This window comes from Moschus berezovskii, chromosome X (assembly GCF_049115385.1).
Source record: "Moschus berezovskii isolate FMDL1 chromosome X, NW_MosBer_1.0, whole genome shotgun sequence".
Classification (NCBI taxonomy): Eukaryota; Metazoa; Chordata; class Mammalia; order Artiodactyla; family Moschidae; genus Moschus; species Moschus berezovskii.
Genome location: NC_142488.1, coordinates 96244015 through 96259837, shown reverse-complemented (window position 1 = coordinate 96259837; position 15823 = coordinate 96244015). Strand labels below are relative to the sequence as shown.

Sequence of the window (15823 nt, the reverse complement as noted above, 5' to 3'; positions counted from 1 at the left end):
TCACCTTCCAGTGCAGGGGGTGTGGGTTTAATCCCTGGTCAGAAAGCTAGGCTCCCACATGCTTCATGGCTAAAACAAAACAAATAAAAAAACAGAAACAATATTGTAACAAATTCAATAAAGACATAAAAATAGTCCACATTAAAAAAAAACTCTTTAAAAAAATAAAAAGGGAATTGTTTGCCTACTATTTTGTCTTTTCTCCTTCTTGTGTCCTAGAACTCAGACAAAGAATAAAGACAACGCTCTTGGAGATAGCAAAGCAACAGGATAGAAGGCACCTGACTTCATACAGCAGACAAATTCACCTGCCCAAAAGTCCCTTTCTATCTCTAGACTATTTTGTATGAGAGAAATACACTTGTCTCTTATTTGAACCATTGTATTTTGGGGGTCTCTATTACAGTGGTTTATCTTGTATCTTAAACAAATTTGTGAAGAGGGTGATAGATTTTCCATGTGGAAAGGCAGAATTTTTCCATATAACTTTTTTCTGAAGTATGAAAAAATGAGGCTAAAATGAATTAATAATATATGTTGTGCCTATTTCCTAGTTTGTTATTTGCTATGTTTGTTTCTGGTGGTTTTATGTATAGAAATTGCTTGTTTTAATATTGATTATATAAGAATATTCAGAAATAAGGATTGATTATATTTTACTTATTACATTTTATGTTTATATATATGCATATAGATTAATATTACAACCTCATTGAGTATATTATTTCTAATCTACTTTTCTATTATTTAAAGTGTAAATCATGAAAAGCATTCTTTATCATCAAATACACTTTTGCAGTGTATTTTTAATAGAACTCAGTTATGTAGATAGGCGATGACTTGTTTAAGCCTAATAATCTACATTTACAGCAAAGAACATCTTTATGTGCAACTCTTTCTACACATGTTTATTTTTTTCTGTAGAATAGAATGTAAAGACTTAAGTGACTATATCAAACAATATGGACATTTCTTATAATAATTACTGTCAAATAGTTCTCCAGAAAGAATTGCCAAATTACAGATAAACTATAAGTTCCTATTGTATAGCACAGGGAGCTACATTCACTACCTTGTGATAAACCAAAATGGAAAAGAATGTGAAAAAGAATGTATATGTAAATATATATATGTATGTATAATGGAATAACTTCACTATACAGTAGAAATTAATACAACATTGTAAATCAACTGTATTTCAATAAAATAAATTTTAAAAAAGAATGTACAAAGTTACATATCCACCAATAGTGTGCAATTTTTTTTTTAACAGTTTACTATGAGAAGAATGATGTAAGTTTGTTTGGCATTTAAGGAACTTCTTAATAGAGTAAAAAATACATATGTAAAAGTGCCCAAATTATAAATATGTAGCTCAGTAAAATTTTACAAATTAGAACCATTTAACAAACACTCAAAACAAAACAAAAAAGCCAGAATATTAACAACACTGTAGAAATTCCATTTCAGTCATTACCCAAAAGTGCCCAGCATCATAGATAGCTATGCCTGTGTCAAAATCCATATAAACTGATATACATTCCTCTTTTTCACTCTGGCTTTATACCAATATTTCAATATTATGCTTGTGAGATCCATTCATATTATGTGTAGTTGTAATTTGCACATTTTTATTGCTGAATAATATTCCATTGTTTAAATACACAGTTAGGCAATACATTTTCCTGATGAAGAACATTTGGGTACTTGCTAATTTTTGGCAATTTAAAAAGTGCTATTATGGGCTTATTTGGTAGCTCAGACAGTAAAGAATCTGCCTGCAATTCAGGAGACCTGGTTCGATCCCTGGGTCAGGAAGGTCCCCTGGAGAAGGGAATGGCAACCCACTCCAGTATTCTTGCTTGGAAAATCCCATGGACAGAGGAGCCTGGTGGACTACAGTCCATGGGTTTGAAAAGAGTCGAACATGACTAAACGACTAACACAGATTATGATCATGTGTGTAAATGCTGTTTGGCAAAACAATGCACACTTTCTATTATGGGTATATCTAGAATGAGAGTGCTGGGTCATAGAGTATACATATGCTTACCTTTATATATTTTTCAAACAGTTTTCCAAAGTGGTAATACCAGCTCTAATTGTACTTGTAAAACACTTGTACATTTGTTTTTTGTCTTTATTAGCTTAGACATTCTGGGTGGCATTTAGCAGCATCACATTTTGGTTTTAATTTGCATTTCTATGCACACTAATGAAGTTGAGCACATTTTCACAAAAGTATTAGACATTTGGATACTCTGATTTTTGAGCTGCTATTTTAAGGTGTTCACTCATTTTTCTATTGGATTGTCTTTTTTTATTCATTTGTAAAAGTTATTTACACTCAATAGATACACATCACTTCTCAGATATATGTTACAAAAATATTTTCCTAGTTTTGGGCTTGCTTCTTTATTCTTTTGATGATATCTTTTGAAGAATAGAAGCTTCTGATATTAAAAAATACAATTTGTAATATTTTTTAGCCCTGTTATTAGTCCTTTTTGTGTCATTTTAAAGAACACTGCCTACTCCAAAGTCATAAAGACGACTTCTTGTGTACTTTGCATTAGAATGATATTTCTACCTTTCTCATTTAGATCTGTAATCCATTGGGAGTTTATTTTTGTGTGTTACTTAAGGTGGAGTTAACAAACATTTTTCACACATGGATATTCAACTGAACTTCTATGACTTAAGAAAAATCCTTATCCACTGCACTGTCATCTTTGCCATAAATCAAGGATAGTATGTGTAGATAAGTTTCACGTGTGTTTGTGAATGAACATATATATGTTAATATTTGAGACAATATCATACTATTTTTGCCTGGAGAATCCCAGGGATGAGGGAGCCTGGTGGGCTTCCATCTATGGGGTCACACAGAGTTGGACACGACTGAAGTGACTTAGCAGCAGCAGCAGCATACTATTTTTTCACTATAGCATTGTATTAAGCTAGGTATCTTGTATGGAAATCTTGGAGTGCTCTTCTTCAAAATTGTCTTGGTTATATTTGGTTCTTTATTTACATTTTCATATACATAGTTGGGATTCTGCTTGTCAACAGAAAAATAATCTGCTGAGATTTTATATGGATTGCATTGAATTTATGGATCAATTTTGCAATAATTGACAACTTTAAAATATTGTCTTCCAATCCATATTTCTACACTTATTTAGGTCTTCTTTAATGTTTTTCAAAATTATTTTATAATTTTCAGTGTAGAGGTCTTGCAAGTATTTAATTAGGCTTTTCCTAGAAATTTTACTCTTAGTCACTTTTATTCAGTATAATTTACATACAATAAGATACATAGGCATTTTAATTATACAGTTCAATGATTTCAACAAATGTATTTGCCAGGAGTCACTACCCCATCAAGATAGAGAACATTTCCCTCATCTGAGAAAGCTGTTACGCCCCGTTTACAGTCACAAAAATCACAAGTTTCAAATCAGGCAAACATTGTTTTAATTGAATTCACATCAATATAATTTAGTTTTGCCTCTTCTCAGTTCAGTTCAGTCACTCAGTCATGTCCGACTCTTTGTGATCCTATGGACTGAGGCACGCCAGGCTTCCCTGTCCATCACCAACTCCCGGAACATGCACAAGCTCATGTCCATTGAGTCGGTGATGCCATCCAAACATCTCATCATCTGTTGTCCCCTTCTCTTCCTGCCTTCAATCTCCCAGCATCAGGGTATTTTCCAAGGACTCAGTTCTTCGCATCAGGTGGCCAAAGCATTGGAGCTTCAGCTTCAGCATCAGTCCTTCCAATGAGTATTCAGGACTGATTTCCTTTAGGATGGACTGGTTAGATCTTGAAGTCCAAGGGACTCTCAAGAGTCTTCTCCAACACCACAGTTCAAAAGCATCAATTCTTCAGCACTCAGCTTTCTTTATGGTCCAACTCTCACATCCATAACATGACTACTGGAAAAACCATAGCTTTGACTAGACTGACCTTTGTTGGTAAAGTAATGTCTCTGCTTTTTAATATGCTGTCTAGGTTGGTCATAGCTTTTCTTCCAAGGAGCAAGTGTCATTTAATTTCAAGTCTGCAGTCACCATCTGCAGTGATTTTGGAGCCCAAGAAAATAAAGTTTGTCATGGTTTCCATTGTTTCCCCATCTATTTGCCATGAAGTGATAGGACCAGATGCCATGATCTTCGTTTTCTGAATGTTGAGTTTTAAGCCAGATTTTTCACTCTCCTCTTTCACTTTCATCAAGAGGCTCTTTAGTTCCTCTTTACTTTCTGCCATAAGGGTGGTGTCTCTGAGGTTACTGATATTTCTCTAGGCAGTCTTGATTCCAGCTTATGCTTCATCCAGCCCGGCATTTCTCATGATGTACTCTGCATATAAGTTAAATAAGCAGGGTGACAATATACAGTCTTGACGTACTCTTTTCCCAATTGGAACCAGTCTATTGTTCCACGTCCGGTTCTAATTGTTGCTTTTTGACCTAAATACATATTGCCTTTTCTAGAACTTTATATAAATGGAATAATTCAGAATGCATTATTTTGTATCTGGTAACTTTCCCTACATATGATATTTTTTCAGATGCATCTCTGTCATTGCTTGTACCAGTACTTTGTCCCTTTCTATGGCTTCAAAGTATTCTAATGCATGAATACATCACAATTTTTTATTCATTTCTTGATGGACTTTTGGATTGTATCCATTTAGGGGCTATCATAAATGGAATTGCTATAAGCATTCCTGTGCAAGTCTTTCCAAGGAAATATATTTTAAATTCTGTTTGGGAAAATTCCTAAGAGTGGAATTTCCAGGACATATGGTTAAGTGTAAGTCTAACTTTTCAAGAAACTGTTAAAATCTGTCAAGGTGATTGAACTTCTTACCAGCAATGAATGAGAATTCCAGTTGTCCATATCCTCAAAAATACTTAAGATCGTCAGACTTAAATTTTAGCTACTCTGATAAGCATTCGGTGATATTTTATTCTGCATTTTTTTTTTACATTTTCCTGATGATTAATGAGATTGAGCATCATTCCATGAGCTCATTGGTAATTGGTATATGTACTTTTGTGAGATTTTTGTTCATTCTGATGATCTTTGGTTTTAAAATTTTTTCATATATTATTTATTTTGATCATTTTTAATTGCATTGCTACCTTTTTACTTTTAAATTTGAGTTCTTTGTACATCTTCTGGATACAAATCTTTTGTTGGTTACACATATTATAAATATTTTCTCCCAGCTTCCCATTTCATTTTTTAACCATATCTTTCAAAGAATAGAAGTTTTTAATTTTGGTAAGTCCAGTGTCTGTATACTCCACTATCTGTACAATTACATCGTAAGTCTGGAACTTAGATAATGCAATTTTCCAGATTTGTGTTTTTCTTTTCAAAATTATTTTGCCTGTTCTAGGCCCTTTGCGTTTCCATATAAATTTGGGGGGAGGGTAAGTTTGTCAATTTTGGAGAAGAAAATGGCAAGCCACTCAAGCATTCTTGCCTGGGAAACATCATGGACAGAGGTGCCTGGTGGGTTATAGTCCATGGGGTCGCAAAGAGTCAGACAGGACTTAGCAACTAAACAACAACAAAGTTTATCAATTTATATGAAGTTGCCTGCTGCAAGTATGATTCTGACAGTACTAAATTTACGGTGGTTTAGTCGCTAAGTCATGTCTGACTCTTGCCACCCTGTGGACTGTAGCCCATCAGGCTCCTCTGTCCATGGGATTCTCCATGTAAGAATACTGGAGTAGGTTGCCATTTCCTTCTCCAGGGGATCTTCCCCATCCAGGAATGGAAGCCAGGTCTCCTGCATTGCAGACAGATTCTTTACCAACTGAGCTACAAGGGAAGCACTGAATTTATAAATCAACTTAAAGAGAATTAATATCTTAACAGTACTGAATGTCTGGATCAAGGACCATGGTTTATCTTCACACTCATTTTGATTTTAGCTTTTTTCAGTGGTGTTCTGTAGTTTTCAGTGTATAAGTTTTCTTCATGTTTTCGTAAATTTACCCCAATTCCAATTGTTCATTGCTAGCATACAGTATCACAACTGAGTTTCTGTATATCTATAACTACAAGTCTGCTAAATTAAATTCTTAGTTCTATAGTAGGTTTATTGTAGATGCCTCAGGAATTTATCAACATGCTAATGCGATTTGCAAACAGACATACTGCCTTTTGGATCAGAAATTTGTGACCAAGTTTCTGCTGTTCTTTTAGTTCTGAAAAACAAACAAGGCTCTACTGTGCTACACACTCATTGGCTCACTTCATGGAAGGGCCTCATGAATCTAGGGGACCCTCACAAGAGGAACCATCAGCTGCCCTGTCCTTTTCCAAGTTCTAAAAATGTAGCTGCCTGTAGAGTCTATATTTATATAACGACTTAGCAGAAAAAACAGGTGTTTGGCTTCTTTTCCCCAAACTTTAACCCTTTTTTCAAATAAAAACAATGATTTACTTCCTTTTTTAAAAGTACACATTTTTGTTTAAAATAAAGGGAACAAAACGGAGATATTAAGAATTTTTCAGAATCCAGACTCCCAGGCTCTTTTCCAGACCTATTTCTTCTATCCGTTTTAGTAGAGGAAAAGAGAGACTGGAAGCAAAGACAGCAGGTGGAAGGAGTGTCCTGGGAACAAGAGGGAAAACGCAAATCCTCAGAAGAAAAGTGCGCATGGCCATCGGCCCCCTGGGAAGGTCCTGCCCTTCCGACGCCAGAAGAGAAAGACCCAGGAACACATGAAGAAAGGAGAGCTCTGAGGCCGGCTCCTGGACAAGTGTCACCAGGCCGGGCGGTGGGTGGGGTGGGTGGGTAAGAGTCGGGTGCAAGGGAAGGTGTCCCCGCGGGCTCCGGCTCTGTGATACCCCCGCTCGGGGTAGGAGGGGCGGGGTGAGGGTGTGGCCTCCCGCGGTGACGCATGCCCCACGTGACCGGGCGGCGCCGAGTCTTGCACGCCCAGCTCTTGCGTCAGACCTGACTGTCACCCGCTCGCTTCTTGGTACCTGCTCCGCCTGGCACTAAGGGGAGCGCGGGCCGGGGCGGCCCCCAGGAGTGGCAGGCGCTAGCGGAGCAGGTAAGGGACCGGGAGTGGGGTCCGCAAAGGTGGCGTGGGCGAGCGGACGCGGCCTGCGGACCCTTCCTCGGGGGTGCTGTTGCCTCGGATTGGAGACTGCAGCTCCCACACCCACCGCGGCCCACCATTTGGCCGCCGAAAGCGGCAGGCCTCGCCGGGGGCTGAGGTGGGGGACGGGCCGGGAGACCTTGGGGCAACCCTTGCGAACACCTGCCTCTCGCACTGTAGCGAGCTTTTCCCACAGCCCCGCCCCACCCCCGATCTTCTCCGGGTAGAAAAAATGGTGGTCGTTGCGGGGTGTGGGGGCTGGGAAGGGGGCGGCCGAGCGTGGGACCGGGGCACACTGGGTTGGGGTGGCTGGGGGAAGGGGCCGAGCGCCCGGCTGCAGCAGCCCCCTGCCCCCACCCCGACCCTCTGCAGGTCTGCGAGTCGAAGTCTTGCGGCGGCGCACTTGCAGCAAGAATCGGGAGGAGCAGGAGACAGCAAGGATAGGCCCAGGTCGGTGCGAGGGACAGTTTGGCGGTGGGGGGGAACGTGGGGAAAACGTAAGACTCCAAATGCTCCCTGCAACCCCGTCCTCCATTTTGGTGTCTGCAGAGACCTGGGCCTGGATCGGCAGGGAAAATGGTGGGTTTGGGGCGCGGGAGGGGGGCAGTGCTCGGACTGGGGGCCCCCTAGAGGGCGTAGGAGGCCTCTCTGGTGGGAAAAGGAAAATTTGAAAAGCCTTTGACCACCAGGACTGGGAATCTTGAGAGGTGCGTAGTAGGGCCTCTGTCCTCGGTGCTGATCATTCCACCCAGAAAATAGCCCCTTGTTGCGTCTTTTGTCTCCTAGGAGCAATGGCGTCCAAAGAGGAACAAGCAGTAAAAAATCGCACCATGGAAGATGCCAACCAGGAGAATGAAAAAAAAGATGGAAAGGTTCAAGATGCTAATAAAAGAGAACCTATGGCCCTCCTTTCGGGTGCTGGTGAATATTATGTACCTAGAGGAAATCGTAGGCGGCTCCGTGTTAGGCAGCCCATCCTGCATTATAGATGGGATGTGACTCAGAGGCTTGGAGAGCCACAGGCGAGGATGAGAGAAGAGAATATGGAAAGGATTGGGGAGGAGGTGAGGCAGCTGATGGAAAAGCTGAGGGAAAAGCAGTTGAGTCATAGTCTGCGGGCAGTTAGCACTGACCCCCCTTACCATGAGCATCATGATGAGTTTTGCCTTATGCCTTGAATCCTGATGTTTTCCCTGAAGTTAGGAGACTCTTACTTCCTAAACTTACATGTTCTTGACTTACCTTTGTTGTAAATGTTTTGGTGTTAAACTTGTTTCTTGCGCGTTTCCTATTACCAGCTTCTAATTGAATATTGTGTTTTTGACCCAATCTGTAAGTTTCTGTCAGCAGGAAAGTTGTAACTGTTGCATGGAGAAATGTTCATTATATATTGTGAAGTTAATAAAGCAGTTTAAAAAAGCATTTTTTTCCTTAAAATCGTATATATTTTATATATGAACACACCATCTAAGAATACATAAAGTATCTCTTTATGGTAGAACTATGAATAATTTTAATTTTCTTATCTCTATTTTCTCCCTCTTTTTTTGTTTGTCTGCATTGGAAAATTCCCAAATGATGCTGATTGGAGTACTAGATCTTACCTTTTCAGTATCACATTCACAGATAATTTCTTGTGTTTTTCACAGAAATGGAAAGCCATGTTCATTGTCTATCAGATTTATCAATTTAGAACTGTCAGAGAGCATCCTCATTTTAACGATTTGAGGTCCTGGTGACCCACATGTTACACCCTCCATGTACTTATTTTTTTCTTTTTGGCTATGTTTTGCAGCTTGTGGGATCTTAATTCCCTGACCATAGATTGAATTGGGGCTGCAGCAGTGAAAGTGCCAAGTCCTAACCACTGGACTGCCAGGGAACTCCCTCCATTTTCTGTTTTCAAAACAATACATATTAAGGAAGGAGCCTGTTGACCACCTGATGAAAGTAATGTGAGCACTTCTAAGTACTTGACACAAAATCTTTGTTTTTAGCTTACCTCAATCTCTTATTTAGAAGTATAAACCTAATAATGATGAGACATACCTCTTTAAAAATCATGTTTCTCAGCAAGATGAATATAATAATTACCCCCCAAGCCTTTCGTGTGCACTTGATGAGGCAATAAGTCTGTAAGCTTTCTTTAAGCTCTTAACTGCCACTGGGAGATGCGTGAAAGTGAAGTCGCTCAGTCGTGTCCGACTCTTTGCAACCCTGTGGACTATAGACCACCAGGCTCCTCTATCCATGGGATTCTCCAGGCAAGAATACTGGAGTGGGTTGCCATTTCCTTCTCCAGGGAATCTTCCCGACCCAGGGATCGAACTCAGGTTTCCTGCATTGCAGGCAGACGCTTTAACCTCTGAGCCACCAGGGAAGCCCGGAAGATGCATGACCCAACCCTTTAGATATTACCTTCAGTTATTTGAGGGAAGTTCCCAAAGCCAAGTTGTCCCTGTACTCACAAACAAGTTCAATAGGTAAAGGGTAAATCCTCTGCTGTTGTTCCCCATTGCCACCTTCCCAGGTTGTTGATGTTCAGGAGTCCTTAAGGTGAGAAAGTCCTACTATGTCTCTGGAATTCCGAATGAACTGAATCCTCACTCTGTTCTATAAACTCTGCATAAATCCCTTCTCCCTGTTATGCTTCCTGGAAAGACCCTGTATTTCCCAAGTGCCTTCCCAAGAATCTATGCAAGATGTGTGAGGGAAGAGCTCACTTAACAATTTGAGAAAGTCCCTCCTCACATCACCCTCGTGAAACCTATGAAAGTAAAAAATTATCCTATATTGAGTCCATGGGGTCGCAAAGAGTCGGACATGACTAAGTGATTGAACAACAATATTGAGTTAGATACCAGGAGATCATGTCAGTGAATTCAGTAGATACCCAAATGTGGAGATCTTTATGAGAAGATTGATTGGAGGGCTATTGGGCTAGTGCCCCAAAAGAAAATGAAGTTTCCGTGCAGTGTGCTGCTGCTGCTAAGTTGCTTCGGTCACGTCCGACTCTATGCGATCCCATAGATGGTAGCCCACCAGGCTCCCCCGTCCCTGGGATTCTCAAGGCAAGAACACTGGAGTGGGTTGCCATTGCTTTCTCCACAGTGTGCTAAGTAGGTGAAATACATATTATGTATGAAGAGAGTCTTCTGTGGAAATAAACTTAGAAGTTAGGATTCTAGAATAGAAGTTGGCAAACCACAGCCCATGAGCCAAATCTAGCCGCCTCCTTATTTTTTTTGGCCAATGAGCTAAGAATAAATTTTACATTTTTTAGTGGATGAAAAAATATTTTGTGACATGTAAAAATTATATGTATGAAATTCAAATGTTGGTATCCATAAAGCTTTATTGGAATACAGACATATTTATTTAATTTATATATTATCTATGGTTGGTTTTGGCTTTCAGTGGCAGAAGTGAGTAGTTGTGAAGAGATGGTATGGCCCACTTGTAAAGCCTGCGTACTTATTTGGCCCTAATAGAGAAAGTTTGGTTGGTTGTTGCCTGAGCTTCTTACATGGAGCCTAACCACTCACATACTACACAAGTAGATGCCCATTCAGATCCAAACACTTTGTTAAGAGCCAAGGGAAGGTGGCTAACAGCATTCTGTCCAGAGACTAGAATCCTAAACTCATCCTTCTCTGAAGCTGACAGGGCACCTTGGATCTACCTGTACACAAAGAGATGTACACCTATACCCCTCTGCTCCAGAATATAGCATCACACTAGAACTTACAAATCCAAAGGGGAAAGTGGCTAGGCAGGTGAAAATGGCATGTAACACAGTAAACCCCAGACATCATGAATCAGATGCCTAATCAATTTCAAAGCCCTTCCTCCTCCAGGTGCTTGAGACACAAGGTATATTCAGTATATTCATACGAGACAGAAATTTATAAAGAGAAAGGCTAAAGTTGAAAAGACAGGAAAACAAATGAACAGAGAGACTTATGCCCATCAGACTTCCCACTCTTTTTCTTCTTTTTTTAAACTGTATTTTTTGGCCACACCATGCCACATTCAGGGTCTTAGTTTCCCCAACCAGGAATTGAACCCACACCCGTTGTGGTGGAAGCACGGAGTATTAACCACTGAACTGTCAGGGAAGTCTCTTAGACTTGGCAGTCTTGATTGCCAATGTTTGCACCAACTTCTATGGAAAACAGAAGCATTCTGGCTTTCTTGGCCTAAGGATATTCAGCATTTCCTTCATGAAGAGAAATTGGAAGCTCATGTGTGAGTGAATTTATAGTATATTTTGATAGAAGGTTAGACATGCATATACCCCCAAAACTATACGTCTCTTTGTATATAGGTAGATCCAAGGTGCTCTGTCAACCTCAGTGAAGGATGACTTCAGGATTCTAGTCTCTGGACAGAATGCTTTCTGTTAACCATCTTCCCTTAGCTCTTAATGGACTGTTTGGATCTGAAAGGGCATCTAATGGTGTAGTATGTGAGTGGTCAGGCTCCATGTAAGATGCTCAGGCAACAAACAACCAGCAGAAAGTGACCAAAAGACAATATGGAAACTGGACATGAAGTTCCCTTGAAGGGAACGGCCATATCTAAGACCTGGCTGTATTTGCCTATTGACATCATTTCTATGTGGCGAGCTTCCTTTTTTCCCTCAGTGGCCATTCTTCACAAAAGGGATAGACAAATTCTTCCCATAAATACCTAAAAAATCTAGCAAAGAGAAGACTGAGATTAGAGAGTGTGCCCTTTGTTATCAAAGAAAAGGGTGTTCAAGAAAGTCTTGAGATGTAGATATGGATTGGGTCATTGAAATTTTAGTGTATCATGTATATCTAGTAGATATCTGATGGATGAAAAACTAAGTATAGATTTAGTGTTTGTCAGCAGATGACCAACAAGGATACATGTTTGAATCCTTATGTATTTCAATAAAATTTAAGTAATAATGTAGATAATTTAACATTTGAATACAAATAATTGCTGGATTTTTTTCTTAAAAAATTAAAATCTATTGAAGGAAATTCAGAAAATAAACTTAAGGGCCACCTTGTGACCAAAGAAAGCTATGCAGTTTGAATTTTCTAGCCGGAGGCAGAGCAAGAATAATGCACAGACACTGGACTCTTTCAGCAAGTCCAGATACAAATGAAATGCACTCTGGTTAGAAGTGAAACAAGTCCTGAAAAATTAACCATCATTTGAAACATCAAGCCATATTTATGCTTCAAATGAAAATAGAGTAACAGGGACTGGATTTACTTCCCTATAACTGAAAAAATGAAAATGTGGACAAAATATATAAAACAACAATTTTCAGTTACTGAACATTAGACAGTGGAGGGAAAAGTTCTCCGAGAGAGGGGTAACAATATAAGCCTTCAAATTGCCCCCAACTTACTATGTATTATAGGATTTACAACACATATAGGAGTAAAATGTATGTCAATAGTAGTACAAAGGCCAGGAGGTGGGGAATAGGCGTACACAATTTTAAAGTTCTTTTTCTATACCTTAATATCATTTGAAGGTAGATTCTGAAATGTTAAAAATGTATATTACCAAAATAGATAAAATGGAATCTTCAGAATACACAAGAAAATGTTGGAAGGAAAGAGAAAAAAAGAGCAAATGGGACAAATGGAAACAAATGGCAAGATACTTGATTAAAATTCAAACATGTCAATACCAATAATCACTTTAATGTAAATGGTCTAAAGACCTCAATTATAAAGCAGATATTATCAGACTGTATAGAAAAGGAAGACATAAATATATGCTGCCTATGGTTTTTCCCGTGGTCATGTATGGATGTGAGAGTTGGACTATGAAGAAAGCTGATCACGGAAGAACTGATGCTTTTGAACTGTGGTGCTGGAGAAGACTCTTGAGAGTCCCTTGGACTGCAAGGAGATCCAACCAGTCCATTCTGGAAGAGATCAATCCTGGGTGTTCATTGGAAGGACTGATGCTAAAGCTGAAACTCCAATACTTTGGCCACCTCATGCGACGAGTTGACTCACTGGAAAAGAGTCTGATGCTAGGAGGGATTGAGGGCCGGAGGAGACAGGGACGACAGAGAATGAGATGGCTGGATGGCATCACCGACTTGATGGACATGAGTTTGAGTGAACTCCGGGAGTTGGTGATGGACAGGGAGGCCTGGCGTGCTGTGATTCACGGGGTCGCAAAGAGTCGGACACGACTGAGCGACTGAACTGAAGGCCCTTATTTTAAATTTAAAGATACAAATTGATTATAAGAAAAAGAATGAAAAAAAGATGAACAAGTTTAACACCAATCAGAACAGGGCTTGAGTGGCTATATTGATATCAGTTACAATAAATTTCAGAGAAAAGAATAATACCCTGACAGGCTGTTGAGGTCCTTTAATGGACCGGAACCTGGTGGTCTGGAGTCGACGATAAGAAAGAAAAGGAGAGAAAGAGGTTGATATTCCTTGGTTTACGCAGAAAACCAATAAAGCCCCTGGCACGGGACTTGCTCTGTTCACGGAGGCCTCAGGCGCCCTCTGGATGGGGTAAAGGCGCAGAGTGCCTTCTCAAGAGGGTCTTAGAAGCCCTGGCAGGAAAGTGAACTCAGAGAGCCTCTGCGCTCCAAGAATTAGCCTGAGAGAGAGAAAGAAAGAGAAAGACAGACACGGGGACCAAAGCTCTGATGGAGCAGAGGTGTTTTATTCAACACTGTGTAGGTATTTATACTGTCTTACAAGATAGCTATTTTCAGCAGAGATAAAATAAAAACTTACAAGTTATCAAGGAAACATGAGGTCATCCATATGAAAGAAAGAGAGTTGTAAATAATCACTTTTACCATATGGTTCATAAAAAGGAAGAGGGTACTTATCACCATATAGAAAAACTAAGGAAGGAAATGCCTGGATTCCTCAGCCCCCCGGGAGAGGCTTGCCTCTCCTCTTAATTCCTGAATATTCAGGAATTAATAAGGAACAGAGAATTCCTGACAGATCCAAAACAGCACACAGGAAGCCTCCTGTTACATGCTTTCTGACAACAGGCTACAATCCATGGGCCACAGAGTTGGACACGACTGAGTGATTAACACTAACACATCATGGTCATAGAATATCATTACATAATTTTAAGTGGTGAGTTTGTCAAGAGGACAAAAAAATCATAAATACTAACATATTACAGTGCTTCATGTAAATTGATAAAATGATAAAATTTTATCATTTTAAATTGATAAAAATGCAAGGATAAAGACAAATCCCAATTACAATCATAGATTTCAACACTTTCTCTAAAATACTGATAGAACAAGTAGACAGAAAATCAGCAAGTACATATGACTTGAACAACACTGTGAACCAATTTACCTGGTTGACAATTGTAGAACTTGCCACCAACAACAGTACATTTATTTCACATGCATGTGGAATATTGACCAAGATAATCCATATACAGGACCATAAAACATACCTCAAAAATGTTAACAGGATTCAAATCATAAAATATATACTGAACAGAATAGAATTAAACAAGAAACTAATGACAGATCTCTGAAAATTCCCCTAATATTTAAATTAATGTGAAACAATACAGATCTAAATAACTCAAAGAAGTCAAAAGGGAAATTATAAGATACTTTGAATTGAGTGAAAATAAAAACTAAGCATATAATAATTTGTGATATGGCAAACATAGTACTTGGGAAATTTTATAGTATAAACACTTGCATTGGAATAGAAGAAAGCCCTACAGTTGCTCAATAAATGGAAATTTTATTTAAAACACTTCCTCTAAAGGAAACTATAGGTCAAGATGGCTTTAGTGGTAATTCTACCTATCATTTAAAGATGCATGCATGCATGGTCAGTAGCTTCAATCATGTCTGACTCTTTGCGACCCTATGGACAGTAGCCCACCAGGCTCCTCTGTCCACGGGATTCTCCTCACAAGAATACTGGAGTGGGTTGCTATGCCCTTCTTCAGAGGATCTTCCTGACCCAGGGATCAAACCCTCATCTCCTGCGTCTCCTGTATTGCAGGCAGATTCTTTACCATTGAGCCCCTTGGGAGGCCCGATTTAAAGATGACATAAGCCACGCAGGCGGAGAAGGCAATGGCAAGCCACTCCAGTACTCTTGCCTGGAAACTCCCAGGGACGGGGGAGCCTGGTGGGCTTCCGTCTATGGGGTCACACAGAGTCGGACACGACTGAAGTGACTTAGCAGCAGCAACACTAAGTCTATGCCAAATTCTTAGAAAATTGAAGCAGAGAGAATACTTGAAACTCATCCAACAAGGCTAGAATTATCCAGATCACTAACCAGACAATTATATTACAAGGAAAGATAACTAAAACCAATATCCTTCATGAACACATATGTAAAAATTCTTAACAAAACTTTAGCAAAATCTAGTTCAATTATTGGACTTGGAAGTAAAGCTATGACCAACCTAGACAGCATATAAAAAGCACAGACATTACTTTACCAACAAAGGTCCGTCTAGTCAAAGCTATGGTTTTTCCCATTGTCATGTATGGATGTTAGAGTTGGAATATAAAGAAAGCTGAGCCCCGAAGAATTGATGTTTTGAACTGTGGTGTTGGAGAATATTTTTGAGACTCCCTTGGACTGCAAGGAGATCCAACCAGCCAATCCTAAAGGAAATCAGTCCTAAATATTCATTGGAAGGACTGATGCTAAAGCT

The 15823-nt window shown here is 39.6% G+C and overlaps 1 protein-coding gene across 1 annotated transcript; it reads left to right on the top strand.

Annotated features, from left to right (window-relative positions):
* Positions 1–6950: 6950 nt before the first annotated feature.
* On the top strand, positions 6951–8558 carry LOC129564424 (protein BEX2-like). Its single transcript, XM_055438415.2, has 3 exons — positions 6951–7088; positions 7509–7586; positions 7923–8558. The coding sequence occupies exon 3, from the start codon at positions 7928–7930 to the stop codon at positions 8312–8314; it is 387 nt and encodes a 128-aa protein (XP_055294390.1). The 5' UTR covers positions 6951–7088; positions 7509–7586; positions 7923–7927; the 3' UTR covers positions 8315–8558.
* The last annotated feature ends 7265 nt before the right edge of the window (positions 8559–15823 follow it).

What these genes read in the sequence shown, in the direction of transcription:
- LOC129564424 (XM_055438415.2), top strand. Translation starts at nt 7,928, where the DNA reads ATGGCGTCCAAAGAGGAACAAGCAGTAAAAAATCGCACCATGGAAGAT.